The following is a 24,332-nucleotide window of genomic DNA, read 5'->3' as shown; positions in this document are numbered from 1 at the left end:
ATTTTTATTGATTTCTAAATTAAATCAGGAGGAGAGAAAAAAAAAAAACTGCCAGCAACGGATGAATCTCCTTGTCAGGGCAGCGTCCCTAGCAACACTGGGCTACATAGCAACGGTCATTACACAGTAATATCAGACCTCTGAATGCCCCGACTGACCAATCAGAATAGGGCCGTGTAATAAATCATATATAACACACAGGCTGCACGTGTTCAACAACAGACGTCTAAATCAGGACTATAACTCGATAAATTGAAAGACCTTCTTTTGCTCTTCTTCTTCACAGTCCAGTCTGACAGGCTGCAATAATAATATATTTCAGTCCCTCTGCAGCCTGGACTGAGACATATCTCTGTATCATGATGTGGCTGAATATTATTTCAGTCCGACACAATTCAGGTAACGTGTTAATAGACCTAACTATCAGTAACTACTTTACAAATTCATAAGTTGTTTTTTTTTGGCAGTTGAAAAACCTTCAACGTCACGTCTGCATTAACCAGTGAAGTCTGATGATGTCTGAACCCAGGTCCACCTGAGGCCCCCTGTTGACTGGATGTGGGTTTGGAGTCCTCAGCGCTCCCAGACTTCCCGGGAACGTGCCGCAAAGTCAGCAAGTCTGTGAGTGCGGTGAAGTGCGGACATTTGAATTCAGCCAGAAACACAGCGGGCAGAGGAGCCGTCACAGGTTTCATGTCTCCACCCACTCCATGGTGGAGTTGATATCTTATCAGAGTGATGTCTGATTGAATCCTCACTAGGTGTGATAAATAATTGGACCTGAGGCTGGACGACAAGTTTGATTATTGATTCATTAACACCTTTGGGTCACAACAGTTGTGTTGTTTGATATTGTATGACCCACAGGAGCAGTGTGAATACATCTCCGGAGCCTTTGTGCTCCACTGTCTCTCAGATTAACTCATATCACAGCGGTGCCTGGACAGCGTGACGTGTGTGGTTGTGCTGCTGCCGTGGTCCTGCCAGATGCCTCCTGCTGCTGCTGCCATCATTAGTCATTAGTCATACTTCTACTGTTATTATACACATATGACTATTGTCACACATGTATACTGCCAGATATTAATACATACTTTCAACATATTGTACCACAGTAGCCAGAACTATAACTATAATATTATTACTTTCAATAATGTTGTTGTAAGCTACTGTCATTACCTGTCTCTCTCTCTCTCTCTCTCTCTGTCTCATTGTGTCATGTGGATTACTGTTAATTTATCATGCTGATCTGTTCTGTACGACATCTATTGCACGTCTGTCCGTCCTGGAAGAGGGATCCCTCCTCAGTTGCTCTTCCTGAGGTTTCTACCGTTTTTTCCCTGTTAAAGGGTTTTTTGGGGAGTTTTTCCTGATCAGCTGTGAGGGTCATAAGGACAGAGGGATGTCGTATGCTGTAAAGCCCTGTGAGGCAAACTGTGATTTGTGATATTGGGCTTTATAAATAAAATTGATTGATTGATTGATCTCTGTGTACAGTACGGTGCAGGCAGTGTGATTTTGGGCTGTCCCAGACAAAAGATGACCAACGTGAACAAACGTGGTGATATCTTTGGTGGTGGCTCTAAACTGGTCCTGTACCTGCTGACTGGAGGCAGATGTACAGTCATGTTTACCAGGCCTCCATCTTGTTCAGTGTGTCTATATGCTAACGTCTGCTAATTAGCACCGAACACAAAGATGATGATGATGTCGTGGTTTCTCTGATGTTTTGTCTGAATCAAAGTCCAACATGTTTTATTCATATAAACATGTGACACTTTATTCAGGCTTTCTTTCATCTTGTCTTTGACCAAAGTCGTGATGGCTAACATGCTAATGACTGTTATGTCCATATGATGCAGACGACACATTTGTCTCTCAGCTTGTGGCAGCTGAACTCAGGATGAACTGAGAGTGTGTGAGGACGCAGCCTGGAGCCTGCTGAAGGTGCTGCAGTGTGTTAAACACACATCATGTCAGTGTGCACACACTCACTGAGTTACATTTGAACAAACAGCAGATTAATAATGAAGCAGATTAAACCAGCAGAAGGCCATTTATCCCACTGCTGCTCTGTGACACTGAACACACTCATTAGTGTTGCAGGGTTTGAACCTGTGACCTATCAGTCACAGTACAGCTGTGTTGACACACAGTTAGGTTTGTGTGTGCACACTGTGTATATGTTGTTGTGTGTATCAGTGTGTGTGTGTGTGTGTGTGTGTGTGTGTGTGTGTGTGCAGCCTCCTGCTGTGAACACACACACACACACACACACACACACACACACAATATATATATATATATATATTAGTATTCATAGCTTCCAGCATGTTCTGGTCAGCTGGCACACACACACACACACACACACACACACACACCTGTACCAGCATACCTCTGCGGACCCTCACTGACATGACGCCTCCCTGAAGCTCTGACCATCACAACTGACGTTGCCCCTGAGAGGAAACACACCTCTCGTGTTAGATCAGTCACACAGACTGCACAAACTGAACCAGTGTCTCACATGTTCTCCTCCTCCAGTGAACAAGGACACAGATTGTGCTCTTAACTTTGACATAAATGTTTCATCTTGTTGTGACCACATTTTTGTTTCAGTCCCCAGCACATGATCTGAAATCCAGCCTGCACCCTTACACAGTCAAAATGTGTTTGTATCAGTGCTCTGATTCTCTCCTGGTGTCTGTCACTCATTTGCAAACACATCTCTTTGTTTTTGATCAGATCTTTCTTCAGGCTCCTCTGCACGTTTGGCCACAACTGAAGAGTGGATCAAACACACTGAGGAGGGAACTGAAGCCATATTTGTTAGGATTGCACCTGGTTTTTTCCTTTCCCTCTTCCCTTCCCCCCTCCTTTCTGTGTGAGTGTGAGGCAGGCTGCAGCAATCATCTCCACACCTGCAATCATTCAGCAATCCACCTGGAGTATTTGAGACCGGCTCTTCTCTGCAGTCGTCGCCAGTTCGTTGTCAGCCTTTGTATGGTAAAGCTCTTGGCACCTGTCTTGCACCAGGTTTTGTGCATGTTTGTTTGTGGTTGTTTACCTTGCTCCTAACTCTGATCTCCTTGGTTTCCAGTTTGCATCTCCAGAACTTCAGCTGCTGACCTGCCTCACCTGCTGCTGTCTGTGCCCGCTGCAGTCCAGCCTCAAGCTGCATCCTCCTCAGCCTGCTCTGCTCCACTCCTCTGACACCCAATCCTGGATTTCCCCCACCCTGCCTCAGTCCAGCTCCGTCCTCTCCTTGGTCCTCCTTATCTGTGGTACCAGCCAGTGAGTACTACCTGTCCATGTGGTCCAACAGCAGTGTGCTGCCTTGCATGCAGAAGACCTGGGTTCAAAACCCACTCTGGACTACTAGTATACTTCTCTCAGTGGAGCAAATAAACCGTTTTGAACTGAGCTCTGTGGTTGTCTGCATTATTGAGTCCACCTGTCGTCCTTTAATTTAACAATATTAACCATTTAACAATATTAACCATTTAACAATATTAACCATTTAACTGTCTGAGTGTGTGTTGCTGCATGACTGAGGATGTTTCACAGTGTGTGTGAATAATGAGCATCGCTTTGTCGGCACAATAAAGAAGAGAAGGAGCAGGGGCCCGTTTCACAAAAGTAGGATTCAGACATCCAGGATAAATGACTGGTCTGGTTGAATGTGATAGCAATGTGCAGTGGGCAGTGGAATAACTATTGGTTTCTGTTTGTGGTGACTGCTGACTGAGATAAGCGATGAGATTAAATAGATCCTGGAACTTAGCCTGGTCTGGAGCAGGCTAGCTCCACAGAATAAATCTCCATGGTAACTTATGTCATAACATATCCCGCTTTTGTGCAGCCAGATCATGGATAAGTTGAGCCAGGATAACCAAGATATCCCGGCTTAATCCCTTATCCTAGTTTTGTGCAATAGGCCCCAGGTTTTAATCTGTGATTATTAAACCTGCATACACATACTAATGCTTTTGGAAAACAGGCACCAGATGTTAAACTAATGCTGGGTAGACATTACATTAATTTAGTCCAGTTGATTTTAGGCCTGGTTCCCCATCCTGAGGCAAACTAAAATAAAAGACGTTATTCAGCCCAGACTGTAACATGTTTCTGACGTCTCTGTGACTTGAGTCATGTGTCTTTTTTCTTTGTGCCCGTCATCCGCCATGTTTGTTAACTCTACAGTTAGGTCACACAGGATTGTTGTTGAACATTAGTTTGTGGTGAGCTGTTTGCTCTCCAAACACTGTAGGAACACAACTGTAAAATTTATCATGTATGTTCTGTCACATTTTTAACATGTCAGTGTTCAGTGTTCATCAGTCGGACCCATCTGTGCTTAAAGACTCAACACTGGTTAAAATAAAGAACATCAAGGAAAACAAACATTCGACCAGCAGAGTGACGCAGGACAGGAGTCATGTGATCCATGTTTTTACACCATGTGCTTAAGACTTTCTGGACTTTCAGAGACTTTCGGTGTTTGACGACTTTGTGATGAGATCAGGTTGAATTATTTCTGAGAGGGTGTGAAAGAGTGCACAGCAGCTGAGACCTGATGTCTGTCTGTAATAAAGACGCCCTGCAGCAAAGAGTCATTTGCAATTTTTAATACTTTTTCTTTAATGATTACACAGATCCTTGAGTCGAGTAACAGAAAGCAGAAGATCCAACTCCAACAACCTTGACAATGTTCAAAAACAGGTAAAGAGATTTTTGTCCAGAAAACCTTTAATCGTTAATAGAATTAGTAGTATGACATATTTCAATAAATATTTAGATATATACAGATACAGCAGAAACGGTACATTCTTTTTTTCTCTTCAAATTGCTTCACATTTTTTTGTACAAGCCAAAATATCTGCCATTTTATTTATACTCATGCAAAATATTGTTTCTCAGATTAATGAAAAATAAAAAGGATTTGCTGAACTTTTTTTTTTCATCCTGCTTTGATGTGCACTCTCAGATTATAAGCATCGTAATGAGCATCGTAATTTCTGCAAATCAAACAGGTGCACTTTGTGCCAATACACAATAGAAGCAAGTAAAGCAAAATTAAGGCCATTCCAACTTGTGCAAAGAAAATAAATAAATAAATACCATAATCAGGATAATCATAATTATAATAATGTTTCCTTTAGTTCACAGCAGTTCAGGAGTCACTGTGTTTTCCCTCTCCCTCATCAGATTGTACAATACATACAATAAAATACAAGAGAATCAAACAAACCCCCCAAAAACCAACAGAATCATTAATCAGACAAATCAAACCATGCTACTTTAAAATCCATCTCATTTAGAAACACATCTGTCTTAGTTCAGTCCGTACGTACGCATCACATCGCATCGTAATGCAATATAAACCCAGAATCTATCTCATGTTACGAACCCCTCCCCCCTCCCCTCCCCCGTCCCACACAGTAGAACAATGGTTAATACAATGACGTGAGGCCGATGACGAAGCTTTAAAATGACGATGAGACACACGACAGCCACGTCTGAGGAAAGGTACCAGTCATGTAAAATGGTCGTTGAATGAATGCGTGATATGCTTTAGGTCCTTGTTTTTCAGTTGCATATTCAACCTCCATATGGCACGAAGAGATATGTATGTATGAACATGGACGACTGCTGTTGGATCCAAGAGATTTGGACGTACTCCAGATGCAGTGTCTTATATGGCACGGGAGGAAAATAAAGACTGAACCTGCTGATGTTTTTCAAGCCGTGATCACAGAGGAAGCTACAGACACAGAGCCAAAAGTCACTCTGCAGTCCTGAAGGGACTCAACATGGGCGGGTTTGTATCTGTAATTCATCGCTCTTACCACCCAGAAAAACGACCACGAGTGGTTTGTGGAAGCACTTTATGTTTACTGTTAGGTGACAACCTCTAGTGGCCGTAATGACGGGGGCAGGAAGGAAGTCAGGTGACACAGCTACAAAGTCAGTGTAAGGAAAAGGTTGTGGTGGACGGACATGTCAAACAGACACAGGACTTGAACAGACTGCTGTTTGTGTCCCATGTGAATCCAAAACTCAACATGACAAACGCGCTTATTCTGACTCAAACTGTGATCTTGTCTCTGAACCTAACCGCATAGTTTTGATTTGTAACTGCGACCCTTTCACAGCGTTATATCCGTCTGCCTGTCACTGCTACTCTGAGCTCGTCAGATACTTTATTTAGGAGTTGCGGGAAAATGACCTTTCCTGTTGTTTAGATTTAGATTGACTTGTTGTTGCAATGTGAACACAATCTTTATTAACACTGAGGTTTGTGAAATCACACAGAAAGGATGAAAAACTGAAGCTCTGAGAACAGACCTCAAAATACGCACCACCAAACTATGGTGATGTCACTTTGGAATGAACTTAAGCAGTATGTTAGCGTCAGTAAACCTGCTTAATGTACGGTAAATGCAACTTAATTTCCTCACAAACATGACCAGAGTAAATCCGCTGTGACATCACTCCTCGTTACGCAGTTAGTCAGCCTTCTCAAGGAACATTTTTTTAATGTTAATGTACCTTTTGTTATTCTGTGGGCTCTGTAGGTTTGTGAACCAAGAAATCAGAACACGTCTTGTGACGCTGCACAGAGTGAATAAAATTACCTTCAACAAAGTAAGACTAAAATTAGGACGAAGCTAAACAGCACGTGAGGGAGAGAGTTGACGTAGCAGCCAGAGTTCATTCTGACAGCTGTTTTAGATTTAGTCTGAGTCTTGAGATTAAAAGTCTTGAGTCACATTTTAGTCATTTTAATCCTTCAGAGTTTTAGCCTAATTGTAGTCGACAGAAATTCCAAACGCATTGTCTCGTGTTTGTCACTGAAAACAGGTCACTGACGAACAATTGTCATCATAGTTTTCATCAACAAAATGAACACTGGTTGCAACGAGATCATTTTAGTATTTCTGGAAAAACTAAAGACTTTTTGTTTCAGCTTCAGGAAACAAAGATCATATGGTCCAACAAAGAAAGGCTATGTTAAAGTCGCCCGCACATTTTCTATAAAGCAATCTAAAGAGCGTGCTGGCTAGCGACACTCTGATGTTTCCCTACATTTTCTCTACTTATCTAAATGACAGAGTTGACGTCTTGAAGTTGAGTATGAACAGTCATGCCAATTTAACAATTTCATTGCCAGATTTAGCAACTTTTCAGATGACCCTGGCAACTTTTTTTTTTCAAACAACAAATTTATTTGGAAACTTTTAGAAACTTTTAAAAAGATGCTAAAACATATGTATTTATTTCAAAAACTGAAAATGAGCTCATTCTCAAAACATTAAAATTCTTTCAAAGTAATTTTACTGGTTTTTATTTGGACGCCATGAAGCTGCGTAAGAATCTCATCTGGATTTACTTTAGGGTAAGTTTAGTTAGTTTTATATGTATATCTTTGGAATATTCTGATATTTAATACTGTATTGTTTTAAAAACTGGGGCCAGTGTGTGACCCTGAATGGAGGAACCCACTGGTTGTTCTGGTTCTTACTGGTTTGTTAATGTTAACTTATTGTAAGTTTTCTCTGGCACCACAATTTCTTTTGCGGTAAATAAAGTTGAATTGAATTGAAATAACTGAATATTAAAAAGACAGAGCATCCTTTGTGATCACGGTCTTGAAACGTATTACGTCGCTGTATCTGGGAATGAATCAGTGAATTAAATGCATAGTTACTGTGGTGAATTTTATGGCACGTCCACTTTATCTTTACAACATGTTGGAATGTGAACAGAAGGATGTGTGTGCGTGGCTTAGCCCTTCGCATCAGTCCCACACACTCATCATGTAATAAAACATCTCCTACAGTCTGCACACACGTCGACACACTGCTGTTGAAACAAATCTGATCCAAAAAGTCTCAGTGTGTCAGTTTAACTGGTGAAACATGTTTAACCAGTACAAACTGTGACGATGGGATGACTGGATACAATTTCTGATTTATATCTGAAGTTAATGTGTCAAACTTTAAATACTGCATCTGGTGTTTATAAGACAAACCATGTATGACATCACATCCTGCAACACATCTTGAACTGAAATTAAACTTATCTTTGGTTTTGATTTAAAACCAAGTCGGAGCAAAACATTTGGACCAGGAGACATTTTCATTTTCCTGGTTCTGAACCACGTTTCCCAGCATGCCGTGCTCCATACTCCACTTAACATTTACTGTGACGTTAAATATGTTTAAATCACTTTACGTCCTCATTCAGGAAACACAGCAGGTCCACACAGAGACAGTCTGTGTTTGTCAGAAGTCTGAAATATTTCTAGCTTCAGGTTTTATTGAAACTCTGTGACTGTGGTTTCTTTGCAGCTGCAGTAACGTGGCTCTTTAAACACTGTGTGGTTCAACAGTTTGGAAAATATCATTATTCACATTTTTTCAGAAAGTTGGAGGAGAAGATCGACGTCACGGTCGTCTGTGTGGAGGAGCAGCTGAACACTGTTTAAATGAAATCAATCCAACTGCAGTGAAGGTAAAACAAATGTTTAACTCACTTTGAGCTGGTTTTGCTACAAAACTGGAAAAAGTCTCCTTCAAGTGTTCACGTTAAACCCTCTCTGTACATCTGTAAAATAAAAAAGCACTTTGGGATTTTCTGGAATAAACGATGCAGATGTGACGATGTGAACGAGGAACAATATTAAACATTTCTGCAGAAGTAAAACTTTTCTCCTGGTAAATTTCTGCACTGACGGCTCAGAGCTTTGTCTCAACATGATCCCATCTGCACACAGGTTATGTATGTATGTATGTATTTAACTCTTCATGGTCTGCACTCACTCTGTGTGTACCAACAAGCTTCAGAGAGCGTTTAACAGTGAGCAGTGGGATGAATGAGCCAGAAAACAACTGACTGAGTCGTGACGTGTTTGAGATGGAGCTGCTGAAAGGAAGTTAAAATCATATTGCATATACTGGTCATTGCATAGAGAAGCCTGGTGTGGAGTGAAAAAAACAAATGACCTGCAGAATGATCGAGTCCCGTCCAACATGGCTACAGCAACATAAATCCTGCGTTTGTCCTCTGTGTGGTGACGATGACGTAGCTTCTCACAGATGACGGCGTTTGCAGCTACAGTTGGTGGATGAGATGGAGATACAGTTAATTAAGGTATAACAGGTGCTATAATCTGTATAGTTTACTACATATGTCCTCTCAGCTGGGGAAGGGCGGGGTGTCACATTAAGGCGGGGTCAAAGCAAGGAAGCACTAATAAGATGTAAACATATCTGTGGTTCAGTCCCCACGAACACAACGAGGAAAGCAAACGAGGATCTGACTCAGTCCAGGATCGACCGGCTCCACTCGGTGAAAACAAACCAACATCTCAGGGATCAAAAACACCCCGAAGAAGCTGTGAGTCAGTCGGCATGACGGCTGACGTCAGAGCGTCTGCCTTCCTCTTGACACAAAGGTGGGAGCTGCAGAGCGCTGCACAGCCACAAGCGACATGTTTACTTGGCACAGAAATTAAGAAACAAACGAAGAACCAACAGATGCAACATGAAACTAACGAAGGACAGGAAGAGGAACACGTTGACACAGATAAATGAGATATTTGTCTCAGAAAATCTTCAGCACTGCTCATCCAGTGTTTCTGTATTTTATTTTTTTGTTTTTTCGTCCAGTCATATGATTGACAGCGGCAGCAGCGAACCTCGAGTGTCTCTGCAGTTCAAGGTTTCGTGGTGTTGGCAGCGGGGGCGGGGAGGAAAAGCGTTGAGGAGTGCCTGCAATACACGTTTGAAGCAAATCTAGATATATAGAATGCATGATCCTTGCATTGCTGTATTGAATGGAAGCACCGATCCGCCTTCCTTCCTTACCTCCTTCCTTCCTTCCTTCCTTCCTTATTTTGGGGTGAAAAATCCCTTGTTTCCAGACGCCTGTGTTTCCTCTACAAATAAAGTTCTTTTTTCTCGCTCTATGATAGATATATGAGTATATTACACTGCTGTATGCCGCTCACACGTCCCCCACCCCGTCCCGACAGCAAACATCTGTCTCCACACAAAGAAAGAAAACCCTAAAATCAAATACAAGACTCTGTCGTCTTCTGTCCTTCCAGTCCGTCCACTCCCACACAGTCTGTTGGGCGTGCCTGCAAAGGTCTGTGTTTACTTTGTCATCTTTTCATTAATATATTGCCACATTCATATATCATGCATTTTACTGCATTGCTATTGCACTGGTCCGGGTTATTCAGGAGGTGGAAGAAGCCGGAATGAGTTGGGATTTGGGGCAGGAGAGAGGAGAGGAGGATAAAGGGAACAGAAAGCAATAAATATCTCAAAGAGGTGTCAGGGAGGGCGGAGGGGGGCGACTGCCACAAAAAGCAACTTAACCTCTACCCAAAGAGGAAGAGGATGAAGGAAGAGGACGAGGAAAGGAGGCGTGGTTGGTGTGAAAAAAGGGGGCAATGGCATCTGCTATTGAAGTCATCTCTCTCTGTTTCCTTCTGTGTTTTGTTTCTCTCCTCTTCGCACTGTTCTCGCCCTCCTCCTCCTCCTCCTCCTCCTCCGCCTCTCGACTACTGCTTGTGGATGTCCTCGCTGCGGATGATCTTGTAAATGATCCAGTAGAAAATGTTAAAAATGAGGAAGACGAGCGGGAAGGCCACGCGGGACACCGTGTCGATGCGTTTGGCCCGGCCAATGAACAGCTTCTTCATCTCCTCGATGCTCTTCTCGGGCGCGGCCGAGGTCGGGGCGTTGTTGTTGTTGCCCTTGATGGCCATGCCGTCTTTGGCCTGCAGGCAGGCGGGGCCCATGCCGTAGCCGGGGAAGCTGAAGCGCCCCTCGCCTGTCTCATCCTCCTGCAACACAGGCCAAGACTCAGGCTGTTAGGAACCAGAGAAAGACGTTACTGTTGGAGGTGTGTGTGTTTGTGAATGAGAGAGTGTGTGTGAAGGTGTGTGTGTGTGTGTGTGTGTGTGTGTGTGTGTGTGTGTGTCAAAGGTCAGTTTGATGTCAGTTCATTTCACACAGATTCAAACATGAAACCAAATGTTCCAGATGACGTGAGGTGAAGATGAAAGATGAAGAACATTTGTGTTCGACTCAAACCAGAATATTTTGCTCTCATCTGTCTTCAGATTCTGATTTTTACACGTTCTATAATTTAAGGGCCACACAGGTTAATATATTCAGAGTCATCCTTGTGTTTGGCCATGCTGTCAAGCTGGTTCTCTGTCTCTGTCAGTAGCTGCCCATTAGTCCCTCACTCTACAGCAGGAAATGGTACTTCAGAATAAAAGCTCTATGCTGGAAATTCACTGTGTGTTTTTACAGACTTCACACATTTGCGAGTCACTTGTTGGCTTTTCAGAAGAGACCCATGAACCATTTACTGTGACTCACCAGTTGGGAAACACTGCCCTGAAACACGTTAACAATAATGTGTTTAACATGTTAATGTGAGAGGAGACGGAGAGAAACAAACTTCAGCGGTCGGTCTGTATTTAATGATTATCACAATAATCCACTGAGACGTTTGTGTTCTTTGTCTCAGAGGAACCAAAAAAACCTCTCAGCTTCATGATGTGACATTTACTGTCTGTCACATCAACATTTCTGATGTTCAACAGAAAGCTCAGTTTTCCAACAGTCAGCTGATTGATCAGTATTTGGTGTATTTGTCCACGTAATGAAAAAGTTTTGAGCTGACTGACTTCGTGGCTCCTCATCCTTTTATCTGGACCCACTGTATCCTGTTCATGACAACCGGTCAGTCATCACAACAAATGTTGGTGTCGCACGTTCTGCAAACGATTCGTTACATCTATGCATCATTATGTAACGGCACCTGGTGACATCAGAGGGAAATGCTGCGGGACAACAACAGAAGTTAAGGCAGCAGAAGTCTGATGGAAGGGTCCAACACGGGTGTTCACTTCCTGTCAGACTGTAAAGCCATGGCGTCCCAGAGCAACCAACACACCCAGGGTACCTTGGACATCATATGTGGACGTGGAAAGTCCATGACCAAACGTGGACATGTGATGAGGTCACAGTGAGGATGAGTTGGTTACATTTAAACTTTACATTTCAGTGACGCTGTGGTGAACGTGTGGTTACACTGAGGCACAGAAGGTTCATAAAAGATCAGTTTCCTGCTGGCACTGCAGCCACGTCTCAGCAGAAACGGCGGTTTTTTGTGGCACTATGTCACCTCCTGATGACAAAGTCAGCTCAGAGACTACGCACCTTTGGAAATGTTGATAAGTGTGAAAGATATAAATGTTTGACTGACCATCAACCTGCTGTCGAGTCACCAACTAACCTGATGTGCATGTATCTGCAGAGTGAAGCCATGTCACACAGACAGGAGCAGAAACTTGTGAGCTCCACACTTTAACCTCCCAAACGTTGGATTCATAAATCAAATCTGAACATCGATCACACGGCTCGTATCTCGCCTGTGTAAAAGTCATCAATAGGAGATGAAGCTGAACAGCGAGCGTGTTTATCTGAGCCGTCATGGAGATTGAAGGGGTGAGTCGGGGAGCTGGGATGGATTGGATTGATTGACACGCGCTGTACTCAAGGTTATGGTGCGTGTGCGTGGCGTTTTCACCCGAGCACGCTGAGATATTGAAAATCCTATCAGCACCGTCACCCTGCCTTTTCATTACAGGAGACACAATGACTTCCTTATCTGCTTCAGAGACTCCAACACAAACACTGCCATGTGCTGAGAGACACTGGAGGTGTGTGTGTGGAAAGTAAACGAGGAGAGTGGCGTGCGCTCGCTGCAAAGTGCCCTTCAAAGTCTCAACAACAGGAACCATGAAATGAAAGCATTAGCCTCTGCTGATCAGGACTCCTCTTTGTTTGGATTCACAGGTTTTTAACAAAAGACCAGGTCAGAAAATTCATGCATGAATGTGTCCCTTCCCTCTGGGGCGCTGTGGGACAGCCTATCAGCAGGGAATCTTCCCAGTGCATTGTGGGTAAGAAGAAAAGGAGCATTTTGTGATCAGGAGTGGAATGGGACCGCCGCCTTGAGCAGGAGGAGGAAGTGCTGGCAGCAGGAGAACTTAACGACTGACGCAAAACCTCTGCAGCAACAACAAATCAACCAGCCAGGAAAAAAGAAGGCGGCTTCAGTCTCCTCTGGTGCACCAGCGCCGAGTCCCCAGCGCCGGAGACGAGGAAAAATCAGCGATCGATAAACCAATAATGTCTGATAACCGTCAATAACACGACAGGACACAGGCTGAATATGTCCCAAATCAGAGGAGGTGTTCGAGCGCAGGAGGCAAATGTCTCACCTCTGTGTGTGTGTGTGCTGGTATGTATAGCTTTCATAGGTGTGTGTGTGTGTGTGTGTGTGTGTGTGTGTCTGTGCGTTAGACCACCAGGTAGTGATCCATTTTTAGCGCCCCGTGTCCCCGTTCTGTCCTTGCATCCACACCAAGCCATCTATTACCGTTAATACATGTACACGCACGCACGCACGCATGCACGCACGCACGCACGCACGCACGCACGCATGCATACACACACACACACACGCCGGGTGTCTCACACATTAGCCACGATGCTAGCCGACCTCTGCCCGTCCTTCAGTGACGCTGCTAAACTATTACAGATGCTCTGCTTTATTCTCCCTGCCATGTGATTAATGTGGAGGGCGGAGGGACGTGAGGAGGAGGCGCAATGAGGAGGGCGACGGAGGGAGGAGACGTGACTAGGAAAAGAAAGAGAGGAGGAGGAGGAGGAGGAGAACAATGAGGGAGGAAGGAGGAAGCCCTGCAGCACGGTTAAAAATCAGAAGACCTCTGAGTGAGACTGAAACTGCGTCCTCGATGATTCATGGTGGTCAGACTGATTTAGAAACTCCTTCATTAACCCAGCAATGGATGGATGGATGGATGGATGGATGGATGGAAGGATGGATGGAAGGACAGAGGGGATTAACAGTTGGAGGAATGAAGCTCTGTCCTTTGTGTTGGACAGGAGAGTCACTGTCTGGCGTCACTTCAGGAGACAGTTCACTCCTCTTCCTCTTTTCTTTCACTCCTGCCATTCTTCTTCTCTCCCTCCGCTCTCTATCATCCTCCTCCTGCCCTCCTTCTACAAACCTTACAGTTCTTCCTCCAAACAGAAACACACACACTCATTCATTCATTCACTTTTCACCTTCAGCCAATCACAACATGTGATGTCACACATGACAACAGCTCCATGGCAACGTCAAACAAACCCACTGAATCACTACAGTCCGATTACAGTGTTTAATTACAATAATGTTCAGGTAGAAAATAAATCCTTGCTTCACGTACACAAAACAAAATGGCGCCAAGAAAACTTGGCTTGTTCACTGTGTTTAGAATATTTTCACAGCTTCACCTTGCCGTCTGACCGCCTTATGTGACGAGGACCTGACGCCGTTATACCAAAACCTCCGATACACACTGACACTGATATGTTGAGGTGGGTAAAAGCAGTCGCTACACTTCAGTGTTGGTGGAGTTGGTTTATCAGAGACGACAGCAGAACAGCAAAGTGCATAAAATAATCTCAGCAGAAACATCAGACTAATGATTAATGACATGTCTTTAAATGTTACAGCTGAAAATGAAATCAGCAAGTTTATCTCTGCAGCTGAGATCAACTGCCGGCTGTCCACACGGAGGTGATTTTATTTTCTTCGTCTCTACTGAATACTGGTGTTATAAATGTTTGGTTACTCAACGTTACTGATGAGCGCTGAGGCAGGTGAGCCAACGCTGTGTCTTTAAGTCAACATTAAGTTTAGTAAATAATAAAAGCTCTGAGAGGCAAGGTGAAGTTTACATACAAGACATTATCTCCTACATCCATGATGTCATGTCCTACATACGAGATATTATCTCCTTCATATGTGACGTCATGTCCTGCATACGAGATATTATCTCCTACATCCATGATGTCATGTCCTACATACGAGATATTATCTCCTTCATATGTGACGTCATGTCCTGCATACGAGATATTATTTCCTACATCCATGATGTCATGTCCTACATACGAGATATTATCTCCTTTATATGTGATGTCATGTCCTACATACAAGACATTATGTCCTACATCCATGACGTCATGTCCTACATACGAGATATTATCTCCTTCATATGTGACGTCATGTCCTGCATATGAGATATTATCTCCTGCATCCATGACGTCATGTCCTACATACAAGATATTATCTCCTTCATATGTGACATCACGTCCTACATACGAGATATTATCTCCTTTATATGTGATGTCATGTCCTACATACGAGACATTATCTCCTACATCCATGATGTCATGTCCTACATACGAGATATTATCTCCTACATCCGTGATGTCATGTCCTACATAAGAGATATTATCTTCTTTATATGTGATGTCATGTCCTACATACAAGACATTATGTCCTACATCCATGACGTCATGCCCTACATACAAGACATTATCTCCTACATCCATGATGTCATGTCCTACATACAAGATATTATCTCCTTCATATGTGACGTCATGTCCTACATACAAGATATTATCTCCTTCATATGTGACGTCATGTCTTACATACAAGACATTATCTCCTACATCCACGATGTCATGTCCTACATACAAGATATTATCTCCTTCATATGTGACGTCATGTCCTACATACAAGATATTATCTCCTTCATATGTGACGTCATGTCTTACATACAAGACATTATCTCCTTCATATGTGACGTCATGTCCTACGAAGGTCATTTCTACTTCATACCAGAGAAACTTTAAGGTTTCATTAAATCGTTTTGAGAATGTGGCAGAGAACAAAGTGCACGATACAAATGGCCCTGAAAGTTCAGACTAATACAGGCTGTCGTTTGTTTCAGCACCATGGAGACAATAAACTTGTAGACAAGACACCTGCTGAGCTGCAGACCACCACTGACCAACACACTGCTGTCCTCGCTGTGTTTCCACCTCTGAAACAGATGCTGTGATTTTATAATCACTGTCTGTGGTTAAATATTTTATGCTGTGTTCAAATGACGAGCAGCAAAGTAAGAAAATGTCGGAGCGTGGCAGCTCCCTGTCACGAGACGCTGTGGAAGGTTTAGTGCAGGTCACTAAGTTTAGTTTAATTTTCTTTAAATGACAACAGAAATAAACAGGTTTCACATATCCACTCCATCGTCAGCTGTCTGCCTGGAAGTGACGGTTGTTGTTAGCATGATGACATCACAATGAGTCGACCAACAGATGTGGGCAGCCATCGTGAATATTTTGGCATCTTCTATCTCGTGCACTCTGTCACCAGCCTGTTTGAGCTGTATTTCATTTCTTAGACTTATTGTTGAGTGCGGAGAGTAACGTTGTCTTTTTTATTTGTCATTTACAAGTCCATGAAGATGCACAGGTGACCTAACAGTCTGCAACACTGCTGCTAATAATACTACTAATAATCAAACTGATTGAAAGCAGATTTTTATTTTGACTCTGTGTCATTTAAGCAGAGGATTTATATGAATAAACTAGAAAAGCACTCAGAGAGTGCAGACCTCCGCAAAGTAGGTGATATTCCCTCCCCCTCTGCATCAGATTTTGCAGCCTGCATCACAATTAGGTTATCTGCATCACTATCATTATGAGGTTATATATGCCTTCACTTCACCATGGAGACACTGTGATGTATTTATTTCGTTTTTATTTTGTACCAATACAGAATATATGTGTTTTTGTATTTTTCACTCTTTTTTTTCCAACACAGAACATTAATTTCAACTTTAGAATTACAACAATATTTATCAACGAGCCTGAGTAGACCTACTCGCCATTGACACCTGGTGGCGCACGTCTGGTCATGGAATGAGTCTATTCTAAAACTCGGTGAATACACAGTGCACAGTTACACAGTTATCTCTGTTCCTTGTCCCATTATCCAACTTTCCTGAAAATGTCATCAAAATCCGTTCATAACTTTTTGAGTTATTTTGCAGACAAACAAACAAACAAACAAACAGACAGACCAATGAAAACATAACCTCCTTGGGGGAGGTAATTATAAATAAATAAAAATGTTCCCATCACGACTGAACACAGTCACAACACAGAGCACACACGTTACACAGTAGAGTCTTTACCATGACCTGAGGCTGGTGGAGCTGCTCATAACCTCACTATTTCTGACTTCCTGTCTGCGGCCTTGGCCACGGCTCGGCGGCGGGCGGTCTCTGCCCCGTCACTGACACATCATTCATCTTCTGTGCCATAATGAGCACAGCTGAGATCAACAGCAGGGTTCAGACCGGCTTACTATCATCTGCTCTTTTACTTATGTTAAAAAATACCTGAAGGAACTTTCTTACACAACGCTTAAATTATCACAGTGCTCTACAGTCGCAGAGTGTTGTGTCTTTTTTAAAAACTGTTGCTAGGTAACCACCGAATCACCTGTCCTGAGCTTAACCGCAGTTTTGCTGTGAGGAAACTCAGATCAGAAGCTTCAAATCTGCATTAGAAATGGACAGGTGCACACTGCAGCGAAACACAGAGTGTGGGACCACCAGCTGGTCTGAGAGCTTCGTCACATCGAGGATTATTTCAGGACGAGTCAGGGACAGTCGGACAGTCGGACAGTCGGCTGTAGAGCTGATTATGTTTGGTAAAATGTCAGAAAGTCATTGAGGCTACTATTTGTTGAGATACGTTCTGCAGTTTGCCTTGGGCCACCATGACAGTGAGCTAACGTTAGCTTAACACAAACCATGTACGGTACCACGTGGTGTCATCACTGCTGCAGAGGGCTCACCTCGAAATTATTAGGAAAAATATCAGTGACGTCGGGAACATTCCTGCACTGGGCTGGATATTTTGCCATTCTGAGGAGCCCTCTGTATAGAGTGGAGACGTGCGAGACGCTCAGCAACACAAATGCAGCGAAACTCTTCACTGTCACTAAAAAACAAGCCGACCCATGACAGCGCTCTGTCTGATGGAGGACAAACAGTGATACAACTGCAGCAGCAAACATGTTTGGGGCTGTTTATTTACAACACTTTATGTAAAAGGTTCTTTAGGCAGAACACCTGGAGTGATTGGCTGACGTAGCGCTTTTATTTTGAAAGAGACTGTATCAAACTGTACATTTCCTGTGAAAACAGAAGTGAAGTTGACACGGCGTCCCAGAACATCAACAACCAACACACCCAGGGTACCTTGGACGTCATATGTGGACGTGGAAATTCCATGACCAAACGTGGACATGTGACGAGGTCACAGTGAGGATGATGATGGAAAGACAATAAGAAGAAAGGAGGAGGAGGAGGAGGAGGAGATAAAAGGTTGAAAAAGAGGTGAGAGACAGAGACAGGAAGTGACGTAGAGAAATAAAAAGAAGAGATTGAGCTGGACCTTCAGACAAGAAGAGGAGAAAAAGAAGAAGAAGAAGCAAACACAAAGAAAAGAGTCAAAAGCAACACATGTGGAAACAGGAAGAGAAGAAGGAGACTTTAAAAGTGTGTAGAAGAATTGAGTGATGGAGGGAGGAGGATAGATGGAGGAGAAAAAGGGGGAAACAGAGAGCAGGAGGACCTCTTAGCTCTCCCATCCATCATCCTTTCCTCTCCCGATTGAAGCGTTTCTATCCGAGCCTCCGCTGATGTGATTAATCGAGCAGATTAGCAGGAAGCAGAAAGCAAACGGCGTCCGCCCTGCTATCCTTCGCCATCTCCTCTGCAAATATTACCCCTGGATACTTGTTTTAGAGACCTGCATTTACATAAAACACGATTCAGAGAGGTGTCAGCCCCAACTAATGCCAGCATCCGTCTCTCCTGAACGAGGCCGCAGGAGGAATTCCTTGGCTTGTGTTCCGCTTTATGATTTCCCCCCAGAAGCAATTCCAGCCGAGCGGCGGGGAGGAAATATATTATAAATTTGCCTTTGCTGATCCATTTTCTGGTGGATTCATTTCAAACCTGCTCCCCCCGTTCTCCCCTTCGCTTCGCTCCTCGATTAAGGCCATTTGAGGCTTTTTAGGATGTTTCAGTATCAATATGTCGGCAGTGAGTGGATTGTGTGGAGCTGAGAGGAATGTCTGAGCAGATACGTGTTCAGAAAATCTGCTTTCTTTGCTTCTACATACGATGACATTTAAAAACAGATAGTGATATTTTGGCTGGAGCTGCTTATGGTGTTATTTGCTGGATTTTCTTTTAATTCGTGTTCAGTTGAGATCTGTGATTGGATTTTACATGCTCACCTACATTTGATGTGTGTGTACTGTCGAGGTCGAGGAGACCAGAGTCTGATTGTTGATCATTTTTGTTCCATCTGAATATGATGCAGTCTTTGAGATCCACTCATCCATCCCTGCTTTTCTCTCCGTTCGTCTCCCTGTCTGAGTCCCTGCTTGCATTAAAGCATGGTGTGTTAATGTGTCACTCTCATCAAGCCGCTGACCTGGAATGATTATCCACATGATCTGCTGCACCGCTTCCTTCCTCTGCCTCCTCTTCCTCAACCAGCGTTTGAGCTGAATAACATTTCACAGAGGCCATGACACCTTTGGCTTCATGCATTAAATCTGAGGTTCAAACGCTGAGCAGGGATCACGTCATGTTAATGTGGGGAACATTTAACCTCTGATGTCAGAGCGGCCAAATGAAAACAGGTTTCACCCTCCACAGAAACCAAACTGTGACACAACCACAGCTTTAACAGTTTATAACGTCAGCTTCATTATGAAATCATGAATTCAATTTAAAGGATAAACCTGGGACATTATATATTTTATGTTACTGCAAAAAACACAAAGGTCTTCTCATGGACATAAATCTTTTAACCCAGGTCACAAATATATAATTGATATTTATTAAAGGACCGTTTGTTATTTATCAATTGTCAAGTGCTGGAGAGGCACATGTGTTTTTATATATTTTGGTTTAGGGGAGGTGCAAACACATTTAAATGCTTTTATTTTGTATTTCTCTTACTGGGCACAAACATGCTTCCAAATTTTGGTGATTTCCCAAATTTTAGTGATGAGTTTTGCCAACATGAATCGTGTCTTTTCAAAATAAACTTTTGTTTTCACAGGACATATACAGTTTCTGCTCGTTAGCTGGATTGTTTTTAGGGTTATTTCTTTGTGCACCAAAAGCACGTGGTCAGGTTTTGGAAAAAAAAAAAAAACCATCATAGTGTGGCTCTGCATTGAAACAGGAAGTGAACACTGGGCTCCCGGGTCAAAGTGTGGTGTTGTTGGACTTTCCTGGTCCTTAAAATACGTTGTTGTCCGGCGGCGTTATTAGATGGTGTATCATACCTCTGTGAAAGGTTGTTTTTCGTCTGTATTTAATGACTTGAGAATGAGCACAGGCTGGAAATCACGGTTACCAAACACACCAGACTACATTTAAATAAACACTCATTTCACTGTCGTTAAACACACTTCATTCAAAGTCAACAGAAACAAAATAAAACTCACCAAAACAGTCTTGGTTCGTAGATACTGAGATAAACTCACATAAAGACACTGTTCCAACAATCACCAGCTCTGGTTTGGTTTAAATTAACCCTTAATGCACCAGTTAGCTGTGACAACATGCTGCCTCTATACACACTGACATGACTGTGGATCTAAATGCAGTCTGGTGGGTTTGGTGACGGTGATTTCAGGACTGTTTCTGGTTTTTAAAAAATGATCTTTATCCAAACAGTGTTGGACTGTTTAGCTGCTGGTAAAAGAAGTTGTGAGCATTAAAGGACCTGTAGTTGTTGAGGTTGCAAACCCCTGCATGATAACATTAGAGTGAGAATGGCGCCTTACACGGTCTGAAACACGTGTGGACTGTCTGAAACATGCTAGTCTATGATGTCGTAGTGTTAGTGGCTGTGGGCGTCTGATGTTATGGTGAGTTTATAGTAAATGTCTCTCCTGTGAGTTGATCTCAGTATTTACAGGGTGGAGAAAAGACTGTTTTCACCCTCCTCTAATTCTGTTTGTAAACTACATCTGTTCTCCACCCCACACTGTGCTGCTCACCTCTATGCTGATGATATCAACCTGTATGTTATTGGCTCCATCACAAACCAGTCATTCTTCTGCCTACAGACTGATTCTAATGACCTGCACATGTCTCTGTCAAAATTAAAACTGGTCCTAAACTCCAGAAAGACCAAATGTGTTCATCTCACAGAGGCACGCTCCATAGACTCCCCCATGGCCGCCTGCACCTTCAGTGGTGACGAAACTGAAACAGTCCCACACTATAAATATCTCTGAATCTTGCATCATACTCACAAAACAAAAACTGGATTCTTCTACCGCAGCAGAGCCTGCTGAAAAACTATTAAACAATCCACCAAACCGTCCACAGGGAGTTCTGCTCTCTCATGCTGCTGTCACAACCCTTGTTGGGAATAGAATGATTTTATGTGTTTTACTATCAGTTGTGTTTCACTATATAAGTTTTAGATATGTGAACAATGAGAATACTGAGATGATTTCAGCTGATCTGAATGTGTTTGCTTTGCAGAAGTGGAGAAGTACAGGAGAGGAAGAGACATGAAGTCTGAGCAGCACATATCACAATGCTTAGATAATTAGTTTCATATATGGTAAAAAGAATAGAAAGTGATGTACAGATAGTAAGGTACAGCACGTGTAGGGAGTTGTGTTGTTCTCTTGTCTTTCAAAACAGGAACCACGCCCCCACCGCCAGCGGGAAGGAGTCAGATTAACACGAGGCAGGGGCGTGGTGTGGTGAAGGAGGAAGTGGAACTGCCAATGAGAAGAGGACAACGCCTTGCGTGCACAATGACACTCTGTTACGCTCAAATATACTGGGTCAGGGGAAGGACAGGAGGTCAGACTTCGTGAACTGACACACCTTTGTTGTTCGTCAGGGACGTGAAGTTGAGACCCAGAGCTCTGTAATTTTATTCCTTTACTGCTTAATAAACTACAGTAACTGAGACCGAATATCTTCTCCTATTGCTTCATTAAAGAACACACAGGACTGAGCTCACACATAGCACATTAGAGAGTAGGATGAGACTCCCAGTCCATCACCCTCAACCCCCCCGATGCTGTGTATCGTATCGCCCTGCAAACACCTGCATCTTCATCGATAAGGCCTCGCTATGCAGACGACCAGGGCACCTGACATCCTCAGTCGTGTACCAAAATCATCAACATGGAACCAGATCACAGGAGAGACTGGTGGAAGAGCTGGGGAAGACTGGTTTCCAGCACTGTGATCCTCATTACTGGAACCAACCAGAACACAGTTTGAACTTGGAAACACTTGTTTGACCGAGTGACCTCAAAGTATTATTAGTTTTAACTTTCAGTAACAGAACTCTTAACTAGTGATGCTGTTTGTGTGTGTGTGTGTGTGTGTGTGTGTGTGTGTAGTTACATGTTGTACTCAGGTCTCTCCTGCACATGAGATCTTGATCTCAAAGAGACATCTGATTAGATAATGATTAAATAAAGAAAGGCTCCGCCCCCTGACCATGACGAGACACCATCTGTATCTGTAGTGTTTGTTCATACGATGACGCTCCACCATGCAGTGTAAGAGACATTACAGTATCGGTGAGTCCAAAAGGTCGAGTCTTCAGAGTCTTGTAAGAACACGGAGAGCCTGATGAGAATTCATGTTTTAACTAATCCAGCAGCTTTTAAGATCATAATAAGGGCAAGAGGTCGGAGCGTCTCCTCCGCCGCCAGGCAATCACATAAATATGGATATGAACATACGGATCTGGGAGGTAATATGCTAATGTGCTGCAGCCAGGATCATCATGCAGAATACATGCTGGATAAAAACAACCGCCGCTTCACTCTGTCAACCAGGAGCTTCCTCTCCGTCTAATCAGGAGACAGCGAGCGTGCTGCACGTCACTTCGCTGCCGACCCGTCAATCAGGAGGTGGAGTTCAGCCCGTGGAGATCACTGATCGCTCCTTAATCCCTGCGCTCTCTTATCTGCCTTTGTTCTCAAAGCTGCCGAACAGCCTGTGAGATCAAGGCGTTTAGAGCGAACCAGCATGTATCCCCCCCGCCCCCCCCCCCCACACACAAAACGCCTAATCACAGCTAACGAGCTGATTATAGCCGATCAATCAGGAGCTGCGTCTGCCTAATAAGGCGCTGTCATTCTTAAACAGCGGGATGGCGTGTGCCGTCGCAGTGGGGGGGGGGGGTCACATCCCTCAGGCCACTTCTCAAATGTACATCTCTTTTCCCAGAAGGCCAAGCGTGCCAAAAACAGAGCTGGCTGCGGGGGAGGAATCATCTCCAGGCTCCACGGTCGCTCTTATTTCCTCCCTCGTGTTGCTGAGGTGAAGGAGGAGCGGACGAGGATGGTCGTCAGGCCTCAGTAGCTCTCTGGCTGCGGGCTAAACGAGATGCAGGACGGGATTTCTCATGTAGGCCACTGATTGCTGATGCGTCTGGCAGGAGCACCTCAGAACACATCATTCCTCACTAATAGATCTTATTTTTAATGAAAGCCTTTCTTCATCTAAAAATACTCATTTGCATTCTGCGCCCTGAGGAGGACGCGCTGGAGACAGGCCTGATTGAAACGGAGGCGAGAGGCAGTAATGTTCGACTTCCCTTTGATTTCTAAAGGGGCTCTCTTTTTCAGTCTGGAGAGCCTGTCTGTGTTAAACAAGCGAGCTGCTGCCAGGCGGGCCTATCCTTCAAGGATGAGTGGCGCTATTGATCTGATCCCTCTGCAGTTGTTTCTGTTCCCCAGCAGGGGGGGATGTCACTCCGCCTGGCTGCTCGGAGGAGCCGGCTCCCCCTCCCTCCCTCCCTCCCTCTCACAGTGCTGCGGTATCCGTCTATTTGATGCCCTCTCGCTCGGTCTTTCTAATTAGACAGCCGTGTGGAGCAGGTAGCCTCAGTCCGATTGCTCCCGCTCTTTCTCTCTCTGCCTGCTTCTCTCCGGACTATCAGTGTCACTAACGAATCAATAAAGCATCAGAGCAGAAAGCACAGGAATCAGCACAACTGGGACTACCCCAACTGCTGCTGCTGCTGCAGCTACCTGCACTGCACCGACAGCTCCGACTCCAGCTCTGAGAGACGAGCCGAGGTGCAGCACTGTGTTCGTGTCACAGCAGGGACGGAGGGACTGTAGTGCAGCCTCAGTCCTCAGTTACATATCTGCAGATTTCAGTTGAGCCATCGGATCGACCAGACGCTCTGCTACAGTTCTGATGAGTCCCTGAAAAGCTCCACTATCACTTCCATAAATCACAGTGGGCCAGTCGTGTGTACAAGCTCTCTCTGCTTCACAGA

General features: G+C 43.9%; 1 protein-coding gene across 3 annotated transcripts in view; it reads right to left on the bottom strand.

The window, feature by feature from the left end:
• Window positions 1-4,701: 4,701 nt before the first annotated feature.
• glra1 (glycine receptor, alpha 1) overlaps window positions 4,702-24,332 on the bottom strand; it is a 169,526-nt gene continuing 149,895 nt past the window's right edge. For 2 of the 3 annotated variants that reach the window (XM_049585225.1, XM_049585227.1), the window contains one exon: window positions 4,702-10,861. In XM_049585225.1, the coding sequence (XP_049441182.1) occupies window positions 10,577-10,861 (285 nt within the window). In that variant the 3' untranslated portion in view covers window positions 4,702-10,576. Of the gene's footprint in view, window positions 10,886-24,332 lie in introns of all 3 variants that reach the window. The other variant, XM_049585226.1, reaches the window with a different exon arrangement.

This window comes from Epinephelus fuscoguttatus, linkage group LG9 (assembly GCF_011397635.1).
Source record: "Epinephelus fuscoguttatus linkage group LG9, E.fuscoguttatus.final_Chr_v1".
NCBI classification, from domain to species: Eukaryota; Metazoa; Chordata; class Actinopteri; order Perciformes; family Serranidae; genus Epinephelus; species Epinephelus fuscoguttatus.
This window is presented reverse-complemented; position numbering and strand designations above follow the sequence as displayed.